A 21,138-nucleotide genomic window follows, 5' to 3' on the forward strand; every position below is an offset into this window, starting at 1 on the left:
CAGCTGTGAGCCTGGCTTCTGGCTGAGTGGCGCTCCCCCTGTAGGAGTGGACTGACCACCAGGGGGCAGCTCCTGCATTGAGTGTCTGCCCTCTGGTGGTCAGCACGCATCATAGTGACCGGTCATTCCACCATTCGGTAATTTGCATATTAGCCTTTTATTATGTAGGATGTTTCCAGATCTTGCTGAGATGTCAAGCAGCATGGCTGTGACATACATTATTTTTTTATTGATTTCAGAGATGAAGGGAGAGAGAGAAAGACAATCATTGATCTGCTGCCTCCTGCATGTCCCACATTGGGGATTGAGCCTGCAACCCAGGCATGTTCCTTGTCTGAGAATCAAACCATGATCTCCTGGTTCATAGGTTGACACTCAACCACTGAGCCACGCAGGCTGGGCCATACATTATTTTAAATTAAAAATTTGAATAATCAAGTGACCATTTAACCTTTCACTATTACTAATATTTCATACTAACTCAGTGGTGGTGACTTGCTACACCTTTCATTGGTGAATGGTGTTTGCTTGTAGACTGTTCGGTTTTGGTGTCATGTATTCACAATCTTACTCCACCTTGTACAATCTGTGTTTAAAACAAATGGAACAGCCCGGCAGTATGGCTCAGCAGTTGAGCATCAATCCCAGGAACCAAGAAATTGCTGGTTTGATTCCCGGTCAGGGCACTTTCCCAGGTTGTGGGCTTGATCCCCATTAGGGGGTGTGCAGGAGGCAGCTGATTGATGACATTCTTCTCTCATCAGTGTTTCTCTCCCTCTTCCTCTCTCTCAATAAAAATATGTTTTAACAAAAATGGAACAATGTACTGTCTTTGCACACTGAAGTGGGAAAACCAGAAAATATTCACTTTGTAATTAAATCTATGTTAGTAAAATAGAAATGAAATCTAAAAATGACATGTTGGTCTTTTTACAGAAACTACAGTTGACCCTTGAACAACTTTGGGGTTAGGGGTGCTGACCTCCTGAGCAGTCTAAAAGCAGTGATGGGATAACTACAGTCAGCCCTTTATATGCCCAGAATCCCAACCGCAGAGTTAATCCCTGAACAATGTGGGTTTGAACTCCATGGGCCAATTGAAAAAACCCACATATAAGTAGACCCCTGCAGTTCAAAACCGTGTTATTCAAGAGTCAACTGTACGTAAATATATAAAATGTTCTGCCAGAGTTCTTTTTCAAAACATATCTGTATTAGAACAGTGGTCTTTACTTTCCTGTGAGAATCACAGGGTACATGAATGCCTTCTTCCGGGGCTTCCATTGGCAGCTCCAACATATAGGTCTGGTGAGGCCCAAGGTCATGCCAAGTGTATCTGTCTGATAAGGAAATCAAGGCCATATTTAGAGACTTGCATTTAGGAACAGAAGACAGCCTACAACCTGGGGACTCTTAAAGATAAGCCGGGTTTCTGTTCTAGACCCTTCAGGATGACTCCAGAAAAAAATGGTTAGATGCATGTCTTCAACTTCGCTGCCTTATTCCATAATGTACATTTTCCTAAATTTCATCAGCACTCTAAGAATCCAAAAGGCTATCCCCTTGCAATGCATATCTTATCACTCATTTTCTATACTTTCTATTAACTGTTTGAGTTGTACTAGTGAGAAGAGGTACACCAGGTGCCTTCCTGTCAGATTGCTACAGATGTGAGGTACTTAGCACACAGCTTAGCAAGCACAGTGCATCCTCATGAAGATGCTGTGTGTGATAGAACAGCTAACAGTGTGATCTGTGAAGTGGGAACTGGGATTTGGAGGAGTTGTGCAGGACCAAGCAAAATGCAGATCCTGTTACCCCCTGGAGGTCAGGAGTAAGTGTGGGGCCAGAAAAATCAGGGCAAGAGTCACTTTACATTTTCATAAATGATATAAATTCATGTTCTCCCTCCCCTCCCCCCCCCCCCCCTCTATCTCTCAGAACTGTGCGTACCGATGGATGTGGCTGAGAGCCCTGAACGGGACCCTCGCTCTCCAGAGGACGAAGAAGAGGAGCATCAAGGGATCTCGGATGATGACATTCTGAGAGAAAGTGGGTCTGATCAGGATTTGGACAAAGCTGCAGGGAGGGCTTCTGATTTGGAGGATGAGGAAAATGCTGTCCTGGGACTGAGCCAGGAGGAAGAGGAAAGTCGCTCTGATGAGGAGGATCAGGACCAGGACTCTGAGCCTCAGGAGCTGAACAGGGGCCCTACGAGCCCCCCTCATGCAGAAGAAGGAGATGGGGGGGAGGAAGACCGCACAAGTGACCTGAGGGACGAGGCCTCCTCGGTCACCAGGGAACTGGACGAGCATGAGTTAGACTATGATGAGGAGGTCCCCGAAGAGCCAGCCCCCGCTGGGCAGGAGGACGAAACAGAGAAGGCTGGGGCAGAGGAGGATGAGGAGAAGGGAGAAGGAGCTCCCGAGGAGGAGGGAAAGGCCGATGTCCACAGTGTGGAAGAAAAGGAGCCCCTGGAGGCTGCCAAGGAGAAAAAAAAAGAGGATGACGATGGAGAGATTGATGATGGGGAGATTGACGTGAGTATCCCTGGGGTGCAAATGCTGTAGATAGAGCCCAGAAGGACTTCTTGCCACCAGCCACACCTTGGCCTGGTGCCAGGAGGAGAGCTCTTCATAGGATTAACTTAGCCTCATTTCAGAACAAGGAGGTGGGATGGAGGAGTGCAGGAAAATGAGAGGATTGTCTAGGAGCAGTCGCCATGGTAATTAGGAAGTGCTAAATTCAAAGAGAAGTAAGTGGTCTAGATTCAGAAAACTTCTGCCAGTTGGTAGCTGGCAGAATTTCCATGGACCCTCACTCATCTATCTGGTGCTATTGTATTAGAATGCCTGGTCCAAATTTTTTAAGTTTGGGTTTTTTTTAAATTATTATTTATTTCAGAGAGGAAGGGAGAGGGAGAGAGAGCTAGAAACATTAATGATGAGAGAGTATCATTGATTGACTGCCTTCTGCACATCTCCCCCCCACTGGGGATCAAGCCCGCAACCCAGGCATGTGCCCTTGACCAGAATCGAACCCAGGACCCTTCAGTCCGTAGGCTGACTCTCTATCCACTGAGCCAAATCAGCCAGAGCAGTTTTGGATTTTTTTTTTTTTAAGTGAAGAGATAATTTCTCCTTTTATCTTTGCTATCTTTAAATCCTAGTAGAGTTGACATTCTACAAGAACCATCATGAATCTGCAGTCCTAATCAGGTTCTTGAGACTAATGAAAAGAGGTTTCCTTCCAGTTTTGTCTATTTAGGCATTTTTATCTTTGTCCCACAGTTTGTCCTCTGGTGAGGGTTCCAGCTGGGCCAAATAAAACCCTCGGTCCTGGATAAAATGGGGTTCTATGCCAGAACACCTCAGGTTTTGATCAGGCTATCACACATTCTTATAATTTCTTTAAATAATCTGGCTTTCAGGTTGAGGAAAAGGTAAGATTGGTAATATATCTTAGATATGGATAGTTTGGAGTTTTATTACAGATAATCCTTTTGAAAGAACTTTAATCATGATCTTTAAGAGGTTGAGTTTTGGGGCAAAGAGCCTGAAGCCTACTGAATAATGATTTTACTCAAAGGAGTTGAGAGAGGGACAGAGCAAATTGAAATAATCCAGAGTTTTTAAAGTTCCCCAGGGAAGGAAATTCTGCTTATCTGAGAGTCATCACAGTTAAAGGTGTGTAGAATATCTCTCAGAAATGTTTTGGGTTGGGAGGGAAAATGTTACTAGTTAAATACTTAACTACAGGTTTACTGTAAGTACCAACCACACTTCTCTAATAGCGGGTGGTGGTGACCATGGCGTGCTTAGTGAATTTGTAGGGTTTTAGACATTGCTTATCTGACTTTAGTTCATAAGAACAGAACTTTACAGGGCATGTGTGGGGTTATAAGCTTAGAATTTTAGATTTTTTTTTTATCATTTCATAACTGTGATCTCCTGGGTTAATAATAATCTTTGTTTTAATATATTTTATTTTCATCTTCACCTGAGGACATGTTCACTGATTTTTAGAGAGAGAGGAAGGGAGAAACATGGATTCAGCTGTCTCCCTCACATGTCCCAACAGGGAATTGAACCCACAACCCAGGTATGTGCCCTTGGCTGGGAATATAATCCACAATTCTTTGGTGTACAGGACAATGTTCCAATTAACTGAACCACCTGGCCAGGGTTATTATCTTATTTAAAAGGGTATTGTTGGAACATTATCATGCAGGTTCCCTTAGGTTTTGCCAGGTATGCTTCCCTTCCACTTTGGAAAAGTTCAGCTCTGTCACAGGGTTGGCAAAGGGAAACATGGTGTCATGACACTGGAGTTAATAAATTTGAATGAAATTTTGACCAGAAAATGGTCATTGGTTGAGATTGCTTGTGAATTTGGTGTTTTAGCCACTAGGGAATGTTGGAGAGCTCCAGATTATGGCCTAAGGGTTCTGGACAGTTCATTTCCTGTTAAGAGAGGACCAGTCATGAACTCACCTTGCTTCAACTGTTGAATAAATCCCCTTTTTTAAAAATCTTTATTGTTGAGATTATTACAGATGTCCCTCTTTCCCCCTCCCCCCCCCATTGCCCCCATCCACCTGGTTCCTGCCCCAGGCCTTCGCCACCCTATTGTCTGTGTCCATAAGTAATGCATATCTATATATATAAAAGCCTAAGTGACCTTAATGACCGGTCGACCAAACAACCAGTTGACTGGTCTCTATAATGCGCACTGACCACTAGGGGTCAGACGCTCAACGCAGGAGCTGCTCCTTGGTGGTCAGTGCGCTCCCACAGCCAACCTCCCACAGCCCGCTAACCTCCCTGCAGTCCCTCCCCCCAGCTGGCCGGCCCTAATTGGCCCCAATTGGGACTGGATGAGATGGCCCAGATTGGTTCCGATCTCCAGCCAGGCCAAGGGACCCCACTCATGCATGAATTCATGCACCGGGCCTCTAGTATGCATATAAGATCTTTGTTTAATCTCTTCCTGCCCCCCACTCCCCTTCCCTCTGAGAATCATCAGTCTGTTCCATTTCCATGCCTCTGATTCTGTTTTATTCATCAGTTTATTCTGTTCATTAGATTTCTTATTCAATTATTTTGATTTTTAGATTCAGTTGTTGATAGATATGTATTACTTGCCATTTTGTTCATATTTTTTATCTTTTTCTTTTTTTTTTTTCTTCTCTTTTTAAAGAATACCCTTCAACATTTCATATAATAGTGGTTTGGTGGTGATGAACTCCTTTAGCTTTTTCTTGTCTGTGAAGCTCTTTATCTGAACTTCCATTCTAAATGATAGCTTTGCTGGGTAGAGTAATCTTGGTTGTAGATCTTGCTGTTCATCACTTTGAATATTTCTTGCCACTCCCTTCTGGACTGCATAGTTTCTGTTGAAAAATCAGCTGACAGTTGGATGAGCATTCCCTTGTATGTAACCAACTGCTTTTCTCTTGCTGCTTTTAAGATTCTCTCTTTGCCCTTGGCATTTTAATTATGACATGTCTTGGCATGGTCCTCTTTGGGTTCCTCTTCTCTGGGACTCTCTGCCCTTCCTGGACTTGTAATTGTAAGTCTATTTCTTTCACCAGGTAGGAGTTTTCTGTCATTATTTCTTCAGATAGGTTTTCAATATCTTGACCCCATAATGTGAATGTTGGTATGTTTGAAGTTGTCCCAGAGGCTCCTTACACTATCTTCATATTTTTGGATTTTTTTTTCTTTTTGCTTTTCTGGTTGGGTGTTCTTTGCTTACTCGTATTTCAAATCACTGATTTGATTTTCAGAATCCTCTAGTCTACTGTTGAATCTCTGTAAATTATTCTTTATTTCAGTCATTGTATGCTTAATTTCTTTTCCTTTTTTTTTTTTTTTGGAGGTTTCTAGAAGATTCTTGAGTAACCTTATAACCGTGGTTTTGAACTCTATATCCAGTAATTTGCTTTCTTCCATTTCATTCACTTGTGACATGTTTCTTTGTCTCCGAATTTTGGCTGCTTCCCTGTGTTTGTTTCTGTTGATTAGGTAAAGCTGCTGTGTCCCCTTGAGTTGGTAGAGTGGCCTTGTGTAGTAGGTATTCTATAGGGCCCAGTGGCTTAGCCTCCCCTGTCACCTGAGCTGGGAGCTCTAGGTGCACCCCTTTGTGGGCTGTGAGCACAGTCTTGTTGTAGTTGAGGCTTGATTGCTATTGGTGTCACTGGGAGGAATTGACCTCCAGGCCAATTGGCTGTGAGGACCAGCTGCGACTACAGTGGGAGAGCTCTTGTGCAGGAGACACTTCTGTGGAGCAGGACTTGCTTCAGTGGGGCTTTGGTGCTCACTGAGTCTGCCCCTTGAGTGTGTTGCTTATGGATGCGTAGAGTTGTAATTTGGTATGGTTTGGTACTAACCTCTGGGTACACGGATTCTTGAGTTTCCAGGGAGGTACAAAATCAGCTCCTTGACCCAGCTGCAGCTTGAGAGATTTTAGCCTGGGTGACTAAAATCCATTCATATGCAAAAGCCGATGCATACAGCTTAGGTGGGGTTGTAAATTGGATAAGGCAGGGTCTTAGGGAATCAGCAGGGTGGAAAAAACAGAAATGGCTGCCAGTCAACTCTGTGACTGGGGAAGTCCCAGCATAGGAACAATGATCCCTGTGAGCACCTCTGTCTAGGAGAAGGCCGACCCGGAGTTCCTGCCCCAATGCCAGACAATCCAGTCCTCCTTGTATGTGTCTGTGTTCCCCAGAGCCTCACCCTGGTGCTGGAGCTCAGAGGAAGCAGGACCTTGTAAGTTGAGTTCATGGTGCCAGCCTTTTTAAGAGGAACAGCTGGGTCTCCAGCAGCCTCTGTGTCACTGAGCCTCAATCCACACTGGTTTTTACAGCCCGAAGTTGTTCTGCTCATAGGGACTTCTTTTCCCATCTCTGGGACCCTGGGCTGGGTGTCTGTTGTGTGGCTGGTACCCCTTGCTCCTTTGGGTGGCCTCCCTCCACAGAAAAGATCTCCCTCCCAATTAAAAAAGCTGCACATGTGGGTGTCAGAATCCCATTCCACCCCTCCGCGCCTCTACCAGTCTCCACGTGCTTCCTTCTTTACTTCTCTAGTTATAGGACTTGCATTCAGCCAGCTTTCCAGCAGTTTTGGATGATGGTTCTGTATTTTAGTTGTAATTTTGATGTGGTTATGGGAGGCATCGAGTACAGGTGTTTACCTACACCACCATCTTGTCCTTCTGAGTAAGTCTTAAAAGGAAATTTATCTACTCTTCTGTCTTTCCATGGCCGTATGGGGTCAGGTGTCTCCCTGCCGGTCCCAGGGGACTTTGGCGTCATCCCACCAATGGGCTTTTCCACTGCACTTAGATGTGGTGGTGTGGGACATTGAGTTGAATTGAGCTGTCCCTGAAAAACACCCATCCTCTGGAGATTTGTTTGTTTCCCCTAGAAACAGCATGTGAAATAAAAATTCAGTTTGGTTTCTTACCCACTCAGACCCCATGGTTGATAGGTTGGTTTGGCTTGTTTTGCCCTGCATATCACCCTCTCGTCAGGGGCCCTACACGTGGAAATAGTCTGCTGCTGAGGAGACCTCAAGAACATAGTTTCTTTCCGCCGTAGGAGGCGGTTTCCTTCCCACACCCCAGTGGGTGCCTCCTACTCAAGTCACCCCTGCAGGTTTGTTTTCTTGGACACAGCGCCAGTAGGCCCTACTGTCTGCCAGCCTTGCCCCAATGCACTGGGGATAATGACAGGTTAGAGCAGAGTCTTCCTCCAACTCAGGGATAGGCAGACCTCACCAGGGGGAGGCACTGGTAACTTGGGCCCTCACAGCAGCACACCTGGCCTGCAGTTGCCCATCTTCTTTCTGGGATCCTCCTGATTCTTTAAGTGTTGGTGTAAATGTCACCTCCTTAACATAGGCTCTATCTCCTGCCCCTGCCTCTCTGTTGCCCCTGGCACCTTTGTTGTACTGCCACAGTTAAATTAACTGGGTCATCAGTATGTTTGTTCCTTTCACTTCCCACCTCCAGGAACACAGTTCCCTACTTCTGGGACCTACTGGGGTGGCTTCCTCAGTATCCCCGGGACCTGGCACATTGTAGGCAGCCAATAACTGCCTTCTGAGCAAATAGAGAAACCTGTTGCTTAGGGGTACGTTTAGTTTGAGTGCCATTGAGATGCGGAGTGGCAGAGGACAAAAGGTTTAGACTGGAGAGCCATTCCCATAGAGAGGGCCATTTAAGCGCTGGTTGTGGCTGACCAGCACCAGCCCTAACCACCATTGGGAAACCCAGTGTTAGACACCTACCAGCTTGTACATCAGAATGACTGTTGCTGATTCGTTTTTCCTGCTCTCTCTCTGCCAGTTCTAATCCTTCATTTCCTGTCGATCTCTGCTTGAGTGTGTGCCCTGAGTCCCTACTAAGCACACTATCCTCTTTCCCAAGGTGCCCTGTCCTCAGCCCCAGCTACATTTCTCTTGACAGAGCAGGGAACAAAGGTGTGTACCTGGGTCCATGAACAGCCTACTTCTGGCAGGCCTTTGGTCTGGTCCCCTTACATTTTAAATCCCTACTAAAAGTAACTTCTGGTCCTAATGGAAACTATACATTACAGAGGGCTTTTTCCTGGTGGCTTTCAAGCGCAGCTCTGCTATCAGGCTGAACCACCTGGATATTATGGGGAGGAAATATGCATTCAATGAAGCCCCTCAGTGGTTCCATGCACAGTAGGCGTCCTGCCAGCAGGCTGAATCAAGAGGCTCACTTATAGTTCAGAAGGCCCTTCTGCACATGTGGCTGCTCTGTCTCCTCCCTCGATGTTTGGCCCTGCGTTGCTGGCAACAGCTGGGTTTGAAGAGTCTAGAACGCCATGCCACATATCCTCCTATAACTGAGGAGCTCTTCTCTTCTGTCAGGTGCATCGTACTGCTTTTCTCACTTTACATTGTGGGTCACTGGGACAGGTGAACTGAGTCACCCCCACCCTCCCCAACTTTTCCACTCTTGGAAGCTTCCTTGATAGTGATATGAATTTGTACAATAAACCCTTCCTCATTTCTGGTTAGTCTCTCACCAGAATCATTTCTTCTTTTTGGGTTTGATGAACGGATCAAATGACCTTCGTGGGTAGTTGATTCACCTTTACAGACATGTCTTCCCACCTGTGGTCTGTTCATCTTCTCCTTGGCTTGTTTATGTGGTTCTGTTTTTATATCTTACTTGTCATTCAGTTAATAGAACTTGAATCACCTCGAGTGTATCATCCCCTTTGGAGTGTATGTTTTGTTCTTTTTATCCAAGAGTCTAATACTGGTAGGGTGGCCTCTCCGAGATAGCAGGACATGTCCTGAGTGGATAGTCCATGTGACTCCTTGGTCAGAAATATTAGTTCTCAATCTATGCACATACAAAAAATACTTTGAAGCATTTTCTTTGCATGTGGTATTTTATATTTTCTCCTATTCAATTATAGCTGTTCCTTTTATGTCTGGGTATACACTAAGTGGCCAGATTATTATGATCTCTGAATGCATAATAATCTGGCCACTCAGTGTATATCCTATATAATAAAAGGCTAATATGCAAATTGTCCCCTCGACCAGCAGGCAGGCCAGCCAACCGCCCATGTTCCCTCCCCCTGGCCAGGCTGGCCAGACCCACCCATGCACGAAATCATGCACCAGGCCTCTAATACACACACACACACACACACACACACACACACACACACTCACACACTCTGAGTGGCCAGTTTATTATGCGTTCAGAGATCATAATAATCTGGCCACTCATTGTATACTGTCTTTACAAAAGGTCCTCCTCAGCTTACCCTCATGGCTGAAGGTTTATTGTCTGCAAGGCCCACTTCTTTCAGGTGGTACATTCCCTGTATTCACTCCTCCAATTCACTTAAGTGAGGGGTAGCATCAGTCCCCTCGCCAAAGCCTAGGAAGCCTGCACACCATTTCAGAAGAGCCCATGCAGTGTCTGCCACCTGAAGGCCTGGTCAGCACAGCAACATGAGTAAGCACAGGCCATAGGCCTTCCTCTTGGCCAGGAGAGCCCAGGAGTTTGAGAATGAAAAGGTTTCCTTACTCCTCACAGCGACTGTTGGGGTGCTGCTTCAGACCACGCTATATCACCTTGCTAAAATCAAAACATTTTGAATTCCCAAAACATCTGGCTGTGAGGTTTTGGGGTAAGGGATTATAGACCTGTATTGTTACCCCATTTTACAGATGCAAGATCCAGGGTGTAAGGAGATTGTGAGTGACAGTGTCAAGGTGGTGCCTAAGTCTCTGTTCTGGTGCGTGTGTTCATATGCCAAGTCTGCTTCTCTGCACAGCAGTGCCATGTGGTGACCATGTCCTTGTCTTCCATTGCTATGGGAGCTGCCCTGTTGGAAACAAGTTCTTACATGAGTAATATATAGGCTTTTTCTTTTTAAAGGAAAATAAAAACCTGCTCGAAGAAGAAAGCAAAAACAACTTATGCTACCATTGCTTAGAGATAATTGTATTTTGGCACATTGTCTCTGAGGTATTTTTTCCATTAAAATAGTGATTGCTGATTAAGTGCGCACTGTTCATGTTTTATATAAGGCAACTCTCTGAATGCAGCCCTGTTCTAGAGGAAACCATAGCTCAATGTGGAGGGATGTGTCCACAGCCGTACCATCAGAATTTGAACTCAGGCCTTTCATCCAGTCATACGTATTTTATAAAGGCATTAAAGTTGAGTGTGCCCTGTGCCTATTGACCCTGAGAAAGTGATGATGGAGGTATGCCAATGAGCCATGGAAGTTCCTTAGATTTGTAAACTGTAGAGGGCTTTGCACATTCCCCCAACTTAGATATCTGTACCATTTTAGCCATTGGGGGTGATGTTTGCTGAGAACTTCACAGGCACTGTCCTCATTGACCCACCAGTTTGCTTCTAGCTGGACCACTAAGACCTCTCCTTTGTCCTCTGCTATCTGCTGCCTCTGCTCTAGGTCACATGATCAGGAGACCTGAAGCAATTCCCAGACATTACTTGATGTAACAGCCCTCAAACAACTGAACATTGTGAGTTTGTCTGTAGAGATCCCTTTCTTGAGTTGTATTTACATGAAACTCCATAAGATTTAAGAACTCGTTTGAATCATCTATCACTTGAAAAAGTCGTGTTAAATGAATGGTTGGTTGAAAATTCAGGATATTATATTGCTGAGTGATTTATTGATTGTTTTTTGTTTTTTAATGAAAGTAGAGACCATAAACTTAGCAAACCAGTGTGTACGGCCCTTTGTTTATCCTGGCAGGTGTGGGGATTAAATGGCAGTGTTCTCTGTTCATTGGTTTGACATTATATTGTGTGCTTTACTATGCATTTCTAGGTCTGTTTACTGATAGTTTTTAGAAGCTGCATATACTCCTTATGGTTCATGTGACTGCTTACCAATCTTAAGTTGGGTAGGTGGTTCTTCTTTTCGCTCTTGCAAATATTGAAAGTAACGCCTTTGCAGAAACACATACCTCTTTAAATCTGATCTAGTATACTACTGTGATCCTGACTTTGAAAAACTATTATTCTATACTCATTATTTCACTTCCATGCATTAATTTCTAGCTGAAGCAGGAAGATTTTAATGGGTTCTAACCTATCAAAAGAGCTTTGCATTTTTAATGAGAATGGAGAGAATCTGCTTTAAACTTAGATTTGAGTTCATGTGAAATACCACATTAAGGCTTTAGAATACTAATCATTACTATGAGAAAATAATAAGAAGCAAATATTAAGACTTAAATCATTCTGGGATTGGAGAAGATGAGGAGATGTTCAGAGGGCACAAACTTTCAATTACTGTATAAGGTGAATTCTAGGAACCTTAAAAAAGTGAATGTGAATAAATTTAATCTTTCAAAAAAAATCATTCTGTTGGCTCTCTTATGGGATATAACAGGTAGCTGTTCTTTTTGTTACAAGATGCTTTTTTTTAATAACTCAAGATTTTCAAGGCAGAAATTATATATCTATTATTTAAGCTTTAAAAATAGTCATCACAGCCATGGCCGGTTTGGCTCTGTGGATAGAGCATCAACCTGCGGACGGAAGGGTCCCAGGTTCAATTCTGGTCAAGGGCACATGCCTGGGTTGTGGGCTCGATCCCCAGTTGGGGGCATGAGGGAGGCAGCCAGTCAATGATTCTCTTATTATTGACGTTTGAGTGTCTTATTATCTCTGCTTGAGTGTGTGCCCTGTGTCCCTACTAAGCACACTATCCTCAGATATTTAAAAAAATATATATATTTTTAAATAGTCATAAATCCAGGGTTTGACTTTAGCATTTCTGCATTCAACAAATACTTTCCATTTAATATGAGCCCAGCACTGTGCTTGGACCAGCAACACATAGTAAGCAGACAGGCACAGTCCTGACTGGTAGAGCCTCCAGCTCCGTTGGGCAGGTCATGGTGGTGGTGACCAGTGCTACAGGAGGGGGCTGTGGGGACCCATTGTGAAGGGAGATGGGTTCCTCGAGGAAGGGGACTCAAGCTGCAATCTGAAAGTAATGTGTGTGAAGAGAGGCGGGAAGCCTTGGCCAGTGTTGCTAAGTGATAAGAGCTTCGGCATGCTCACGCAAGGGTTTTAGGTTTGATTCCCAGTCAAGGGCATGTACTTGGGTTGCAGGTTTGATCCCCAGCCTCAGTCAGGGTGCATGCAGGAGGCAAACAATCCATGTGTTCCTTTCAGATTGGTTTTTCTCTCTTTTTCCCTCCCCTCCTCCCTGCCTCCCACTCTCTAAATATCAATTGAAAAAATTCTTGGATGAAGATTAACAAACAAAACAAAGAAAAAGAGGAGGGAAGAATATTGTCTGCTTGGGTTTTGAAAAGATCACTGTGCATTGTGGGGAGTGTGTGGGAGAGATTGGGGGGATACCAGTTAGGGAGTGCTTCCCCTCACCAGGTGAGACTGGGTCATATTCTGGAAGATGGTGGTGCTACAGGAGATGGGGTGAGTGACTTCTAGAACTCTGCCTTGTTGGACCCCTTGGATTGATTACACTAGTGTACTCTCAGACAGGCTGGGATACAGGGCAATGAGGAGTTTCATCCTGGACAGACCAGCAGAAATGTCAGCAGGGCAACCAGATACCTACTTGGGCTGGGGGTGACCCTGAGGGTGGGGGTGGTCTCATCTGAGAGGCACAAGTGAGCAGGAGTCTACAAATGACCAAGGGGGAGTAGGTGGAAGTCTGTGCAGGTAGGTCAGTGGTGACAGGCCCTGCGGTAGTTGGGGCTGCGGAGGGCACAGATCAGTGGTCCAGGTTGTGGCTGTTCTTTAGGGTTCGGTTAAGCTCCCATGTTATTCTAAAGTTTGAAAACCAAGATTAGGAACTCTGGACTAAGAAAAGAGAAGGGCCTAGATCTGAGATGAAAGGTGGATTCACAAAACGGGCTAGGTGGCATTGCCAACCTGAGTCACCTAACTTCCCTCCTCCCCACCCCCCAGAATTTTAGATTAGAGAAAGTTAGTATTGAATTTTAAGGACATACAATATTTTGTTCTAAATGTACAAAATATTAAAAATCTGAAATATAGCCATATCCTGCCCGGAATTGGTAATTAAGAGAAATATAATGAAACCCAAGTTTGGCCCATGGGTTACATGCTTCATAGTGTCTTTACTCAGTGTTCTTTCATGGAATTCTTCAGCCTTATAGGTAAGCTTTGAGATTTCCCATTGTGTGTGAGGAATCTGAGGTTTGGAAAATGAGCATGAATGAATTGGTGAGTGGCCCAGACATGGGTCTTATGACAGTATCCTTTCTGGTTTGGTGAAAACCATGCCTGATGTTAGTTACCCCTCCTGCCTCTTCCCTCTTGTTAAGATGATTCCCTGTGCAAGTCACGTTGTCTTCTGTTTCAGGATGATGATCTGGAAGAGGGCGAAGTAAAGGACCCCAGTGACAGGAAGGTGAGGCCTCGTCCCACCTGCCGATTCTTCATGAAAGGTAATTGTCAGAGTGAGGGGCCTTTGCATGGCCCATTTGTGTGGCCTCGGCTTTTTCTGGGACCGTAGTGGCGGTTCAGCCTTGTCGAGTGCCCTCGAGCCTGTGTTTGGCTATTCCTGGGGCCAGAGTATGACAGTTTGTGGTGGCAATGGTGGTGGTAGTATTGATGTGAAACAATAGATTCTTTTATTTGTCCTTTAATCACTTGAATGACTAACTCAGAGGGGAGCCAGCCTAGTTATTTTTACACTTGTGGTTCCAAACCCAGTTGTTTATAAAAGACCCATGACTTTAATGTAGACAGTATCAATCATTTTTCTAAGTGGTTCTTTTTATAAGGCCAAGCCCTAAGTACCAGTTTTGACATTTTCCCACCTCTATAAGGAAAATTACCACTCTTCCGCAGATGTATTAGAAGTATATCCTTCGTTTGAAATGGATCTCTAAAGAGCAAAGGGATGGCCTCTGAAAGCAGCAAGGCTCGCTCTCTCTCTCTCTTCTCCTGAAAAGTAAATGATGTGATTTAAGAAGCGGTAACAGGGACAATATGATAAAATCTTGTTGAAAAGTCTGGACTAAAGTCTTGGGAGATTTGGAAATGGAAATGAGACTTTCCATTCTTAAGGTTTCTTTGATATGCAGCAGTAGTTTGGGTATGTCTTGTAATTTAGCATTTTCCTTGGATAGGTAGGAAGATGCTTTTCTCTTAATTTTACTCTGACCCTTGACTTTGCTCACTGACCCAGCCTGCATGTGCCGTCTAAAGTTCACAAGAGCTTCCTGTACTTCTTTTCCAGATGTTGTGACACCATTATCCACTCTTCTTCCACCAATATCAAATTCCATACCATTCAGAGACCAGGTTAAAGGTACAAAATATATAATATTCACTCTCTTCAGTCCCTCAAAGTCCCCCTGCTCCAGAGGCCAGACTTCTTTCTCCTGGACCCAAAGTACTACTGTGAAGCGAAAAGGAAGGGGAGGCTTGCAGGGGCAGAGAGCTGTTGTGAGCCTTAATAATTAAAGGCGTTGATGAAGCTTGAGGGAGCTGTGTGCTGACCGCACGGGGAGGGCGGGATTGCAGGGGCACAGTAGAGTTCCATCTCATGGAGAGGCAGCTCTGCACTTCAAGTGGCCCTTGAACGACCCCATCCTATCCCTAATACTGAGGGATGACCTGATGATGAGGATACATGGGAGCTGAGGGACCAGCGCACTCAGGACCCAGGTCACCTTGCACCTCAGGGCATGTGCACTTGGCCTGTGCTGTTTACATGTTTGTTGTTTCTGCCAAGCCAAAAACAGTTTGACTCGCCTGTATGTGATGGGCTCTACCATGCCCAAGGGGGGACAGCCAGCACAGCCATGTACTGTAGAGCAGACGTTATATCATGAGCAGCAGAGCCACCCTAAGATAAGCGTGCAGTACATTTTAGAAAGTATATGAAGTGTCAGTATTTCAGAAAACAAACTTAAGCAGAAGACCACCTTCCCATAATGATTTGAGAAAAAATGTCACTATATATCTCTGAAATTTCTAGATTAAAGCAGTGGAGCAAATATGTACACATAACATAAATATAGTTGCAGTCATTTCCAATTAGCAATGTTCACAAGTGAGGGTCAGAAGCCTGGCCAACTGGTTAGAACTAGCCAAAGGCTCCCACAGCGGGGGCAGCAGTATCCACCATTCATGCCACGGAGACTCTGGTCCAGTGCTGGGGTCACACATTGGAGTAGTTTACAGAACTTGGTGAGAGAAGCATGCATACAAATGAAGTTGTTGCTGGAACTGCAGATCAACATCATGAGGAGATTCCCGATGGACAAGGACAGGACACCATCTCAATGGATGCCACAGGGTCACCTCAGAATAGGAGCGGGGTTCCTCCAGGGTCAGACTGAGTGCTCAGTTTGGATTTCAGGGAATGAGACGAGTGGATAAGGCTTTCTGCAGTAGAAAAATCTGAAGCTAGTGGCAAGCAGCCTTTTTGCAGCTTAATTGGGCATGATCAGTAACTTGTTCAGGAATATTTTTTAAAATTTATTTACCTTTCCTCCTATACTGTTTGTTTATTCTATGGAGAATTCTAAGGAAATGGTTGATTTTTTTTTTTTTTTTTTTTTAGTGTTCTAGAAAAGCTCCTGCTTTTTCTTAGTTATAAAAAAGTTTTGGGATGTAAATGATTTTGCTTACCTGCAATTTACAAGTTTGGTATTAAATTGAGGTGGATTTGTTTATGTTCCAATAATAGAAGTCGTTTTAAAAATGAAGTTTGTTGTGTTTGGTGAGGATGCATAGAAATGGAACCCTCATACACTACTGGTGGGAACATAAAATGTCAACTCCTCAGAAAGTGAAGAATAGAACTACCATATGACCCAACAATTCCATTCTGGGTATCCATCTAGGAGAAATGAAAACATATCCACACAAAAACTTGTACATGAACATAACAGCATTATTCATAACTAGAAGCCCAATGCACGAAGATTCGTGCTAGAATGGACCTTCCTTTCCCGGGCTGCTGGCATCGCCTTTCCACTCCTGCCCAGCCCAGGAGCCACCTCTTTCCGCTCTGGCCCCGCCTTCCCACGCTGCCCAGAGGCCCTGAGAGACGGGGGGTGGGGCAGAATGCCTGCATCGTCGCCATGGCGATGACGCAAGCGTACCGCCTGCCCCATCACTAGACGCCTGCATATGCAAATTAATCTCCATCTTTGTTGTGTTAATTTGCATATCACTCCTGATTGGCTGGTGGGTGTAGCGAAGGTATGGTCAATTTACATGTTTGTCTATTATTAGGTAAGATAGCCACAAGGTGGAAACAACCCAAATGTCCATCAACTGATGATGGGTAAGTAAAATTTGGTTTACCCATACAATGGAATATTATTCAGCCATAAAAAGGAATACAGTACTGATACTACAACATGGGTGAACCTTGAGGACACTGTTTCAAGTGAAAGATAGAAACCAGACACAAAAGACTGCATATTGTACATTTTTACCTATGTGAACTGTCCAGAATAAGAAACAGAATGTAGATTAGTCATTGCATAGGCCAGGGGGTGGGAACAGTGAGGGAGTGATGTATAATGAGTACAGGGTTTCCTTTTGGGGCAATGATCTATTCTGGAATTAGTGCACAACTTCAAATATACTAAAACTCACCGACTATATACTTTGTTTTGTTTTCTATTTTTTCTGACTATATACTTTGAATGGTGATATTTTGTGGTATATGAATTATATCTTAATTTTGGGGGGGGGGGATTCTTTTAAGTTTGTTAACTGTGTTTCTGTTACAAGTTGTGATCTTCAGATTAATCATTGAACTGCCCAAATGGACACTTTAATATTTGTGACCATTGAAAACAAAATGTATTTAGGAAAAAAAAAACTGAAACATTTTAAAACACGAATATTTGTTTAGGGTAATTTTTACTTCTCATATATTTATGTTGAATCATCAATACACTGAGTTCTAGTCACAAAGGCATAAATAGCATTTTCTTTAAACTGTGCCTTCCTTTGGATTTCTGATTTCCCCAGCTGTCAGTAGGGCCTAGCCTAATCTGTGAGCCAGACCTCCTTGTCTCAGCTGCTTCCTGTTCTCTTTTTTTTTAAAATTATGGTAAAATACTCATAATATAAAATTTACCACCCCCACTTTTTTTGTTGTTGTTAATCCTCACTGGAATATATTTTTCCATTGATCTTTTTTTTTTTTTTTTTTCTTTTGAGGGTCCATTGATCTTTTAGAGAAAGTGGAAGAGAGAGGGAAAGACAGAAACACATCAATTGGTTGCCTACTGCACATACACTGACCAGGGCCTGGGCTGGGAAGGAGCCTGTAACCAGGGTACATGCCCTTGACCAGAATTGAACATGGGATCCTTTGGTCTGCCAGATGACACTCTTTCCACTGAGCCAAACCAGTTAGGGCTCGATCATTTTTAAGTGTACAATTCAGTGACATTGAGTACAATCATATTGTGGCCATCACCACTATCCATCTCCAGAACTCTTAATCTTATAAAACTAAAATTCTGCCCCTATTAAACACTAACTCATTCTTCCCTTCCCTCAGTCACTGGTAACCATCATTCTACTTTGGTTTCTATGAGTTTGACTATTCTAGGTGCTAATGTAAGTGGAATTATACAATATTTGTCTTTTTGTGACTGTCTTATTTCATTTAGTATAATGTCCTCAAGATTTATCCATGTTATCACATGTGTCACAATTTCCTTTTTAAGGCTGAATGTGTATATATAAATTACATTTTGTTTATCCAATGTGTATATAGACTACATTTTGTTTATCCATTCATCTGTCGATGGACACTTGAATTGCTTCCATCTTTCAGCTATTATGAATAATACTGCTGTGAATATAGGGGTACAAATATATTTTTAAAGACTCTGCTCTCGCATCTTTTGAGTATATACACAGGATCATTTTGGTAGTTCTGTTTTTTAATTTTTTGAGGACCTGCAGTACTGTTTTCTACGGCAGCTGTACCATTTTACATTCTCAACAGTACACAAGGGTTCCAGTTTCTCACATCCTCACCAATATTTGTTAATTTCTGATTTATTTTATTCTAACCATGCTAATGGATGTGAGGATGGTATCTCCTTACCTCGTTGTAGTTTTTATTTGAATTTCCCTATTAAGTCTGTATTTATAGTCAGGTATTGACCACTATTCACTCACAGTTAAATAATGCCAATTGTACTTAATGATGTCTGTGATAGAGCAGTAAAAATTATAATTGTTTTACACCTGAGTGCAGGTCTTTTTTAAAAAAAGATATTTTAACAAGGTATAATTTACATACCATAAAATTTGCCTGTTTCAAGTGTATAATTCAGTGGTTTTTAAATATACCAAGTTGTGCAGCCATCACCACAATCCAGTTTTAGAATATTTCATCATCCCAATAAGAGCCCTCAGTATATGTGTTTGTTATGTTCAGTATGACGAAATTGGAAGTGCGCATGGAGCCCTCTGCTGTGCACTGAAGTGCAAAGGTCATCTCCAGTGAGGGCACGTTCGAGGTTTGCACTGTGAGCTGAGCCAGCTGCTCTTCCCATGGAGCGCGTGTTCACTTGCAGGAAGGACCGCAACAAACGAAGGTGGTGCAGAACCAAGTCTTCTCAAAGACTCTCCAATGAGACTGCTGCTTCAAGGAGAACAGCTGACAATAGCTGTTGCTAATGATAAAATTCGAGCTCTCAAGTGAAAATTAGAATTGTGGAGAGCCAAAATCGCCCCTGTGAGCTTGACAGCTTTTTCATTTTTAATGAACTTTTCCAGACATCCACTGGTGGTGTTACAAAATCATACCTAGGTAGAAGATCCATTCACAGTTCAAGATAGACTAGTGGCCTGCAGTGAAACACAGTTGTAAAAGTTCAGTGATAAAGTTACAGATCCCGCATTGTGGCTAACTGAAGCATTCACTTGTTGAGTTTGGTGTAGCATCAAAGGACATCTAAAAGTACATGAAAAAGCTATTAAAATGCTCCTTCCTTGTCCAGCTACATCTCTGCCTACGGCTGGATTTTCAATCAAAACAACCAGGTACAGCAAATTGAATTCAAAAGCAGACATGAGAACCCAGCTATCTTCTATTCTGTGTCAGCATTAAAGAAATTTGGAAAAAGGAAAATAATGCTACTCATATCACTAAGTATTTTCTATTCTTCATAAAACATCCTATATAATAAAAGTCTAATATACAAATTGACCGAATGGCAGAACAATGGGTCACTATGATGTGCACTGACCACCAGGGGGCAGACGCTCAACTCAGAGTTGTTTTCCCTGGTGGTCAGCGCACTCCCACAGGGGGAGCACCGCTCAGCCAGAAGCTGGGTTCATGGAAGCAGTCCAGAAATTAATTTTTTTTTAGCTACCATATAATGAATGTATTTCTTAAAGAAGTTAAAATATCTCAGAATACCGCTGGATGTGACTGTTGCTGTCTACCCATTTCTGACAGTTCTCTGTGACATGGGAAAGGAAAGGATACCAGAGTTCTTGGTGTTCTATCATTGCAATCTTTTATGCAATTGTTCCTTGGATTTATGCCTGTTAGAATACACATTTGTAGAGCTTGGGTGTGTTCTTAATATTTAATTATTAGACTTAAGTACTTTAAACTGCTTTAATTTATTTTCACAATCTGATTATTTATTTTCTATTCTGAGTTATTTAGACTAATAGGAAATTGGAGTGAGGAATATTTAAATAAGACCACTGTGTGTTATAGATACTGTAAAATTATTTCAACTGTTCTAGTAGGATACATGCATATACAGTGACAGCACAGCCCAAAACGATAATCAGCACTGCACTGTGCTGATCAGTGGAACCAACAATCAGCAATTTTAAAATCTGGCAGTGTTTCTGGACCTCCCACACACATGCTCAAACATATGCCCATAGACACAGCGTGCTTGCTGCTTCTGACATTTCACACCATGGGAGAGATGGATTCCTTGGGCTAGTGTAGTGTATGAGTTGTGACCAATGGGTTGCTGGCCTGGTAGATGTGGAATTCATTTCCTGTCCTGTGTCAAGCTAGTTTCCTGGATTTCTACTGCAGCCCATTAGGTTTCCTGCATATATTGTCTGTTTCACTGATAAGAGTTTGGCTTTATTGCTGTTGAGCCTGCAGGTTCCTTTTTTTGTAGATATATAGTAAAAAAAAAGAAAAAAGAAAGAAAGAAAGAAAAAGAAAAGCAGGGTTCAACACAAAGTGTATAATATAACCAGGAGAAAATGATGGCTACACTGATTTGATTGATTGATTGTTTCCTCAATAAATTGATCTTTGTCTCTGTGGAGGGCCCTGAAGGCCTAGAGACTTCACTGAATACCTTTTAGAGAAAGTTTTTGTTTAAATGAATTCCTTTTCATTTAATTATGAAATATTTTATATAAAAATATACTATAATGTTTATTATACAGGCATAGAAAATAATAAATGAGTAAAACAATTACTGATGAGCCCACCATCCAGTTAAGAAATAGAACACTATCAATGAAGAACTAAGTTAAATGGAAAAAATAGTAGACTTATTCTGTGTTGCGCCAGTCAAATTAAACTAGACCCATAAATGAAAGTAAAAAAAA

The 21,138-nt window shown here is 42.9% G+C and overlaps 1 protein-coding gene across 5 annotated transcripts in view; it reads left to right on the forward strand.

The window, feature by feature from the left end:
• The window catches only part of ZC3H18 (zinc finger CCCH-type containing 18), a 64,854-nt gene that overhangs the window by 6,059 nt on the left and 37,657 nt on the right, over window positions 1-21,138 (forward strand). For 3 of the 5 annotated variants that reach the window (XM_079800563.1, XM_079800562.1, XM_079800564.1), the window contains 3 exons: window positions 1,942-2,540; window positions 13,904-13,988; window positions 14,786-14,857. In XM_079800563.1, coding sequence (XP_079656689.1) covers window positions 1,956-2,540; window positions 13,904-13,988; window positions 14,786-14,857 — 742 coding nt within the window. In that variant the 5' untranslated portion in view covers window positions 1,942-1,955. The remainder of the gene's footprint in view (window positions 1-1,941; window positions 2,541-13,903; window positions 13,989-14,785; window positions 14,858-21,138) is intronic. The other 2 variants (XM_079800565.1, XM_079800566.1) reach the window with 1 other exon arrangement.

The sequence above is a fragment of the Cnephaeus nilssonii genome, assembly GCF_951640355.1.
Source record: "Cnephaeus nilssonii genome assembly, chromosome: 20".
Lineage (NCBI taxonomy): Eukaryota > Metazoa > Chordata > Mammalia > Chiroptera > Vespertilionidae > Cnephaeus > Cnephaeus nilssonii.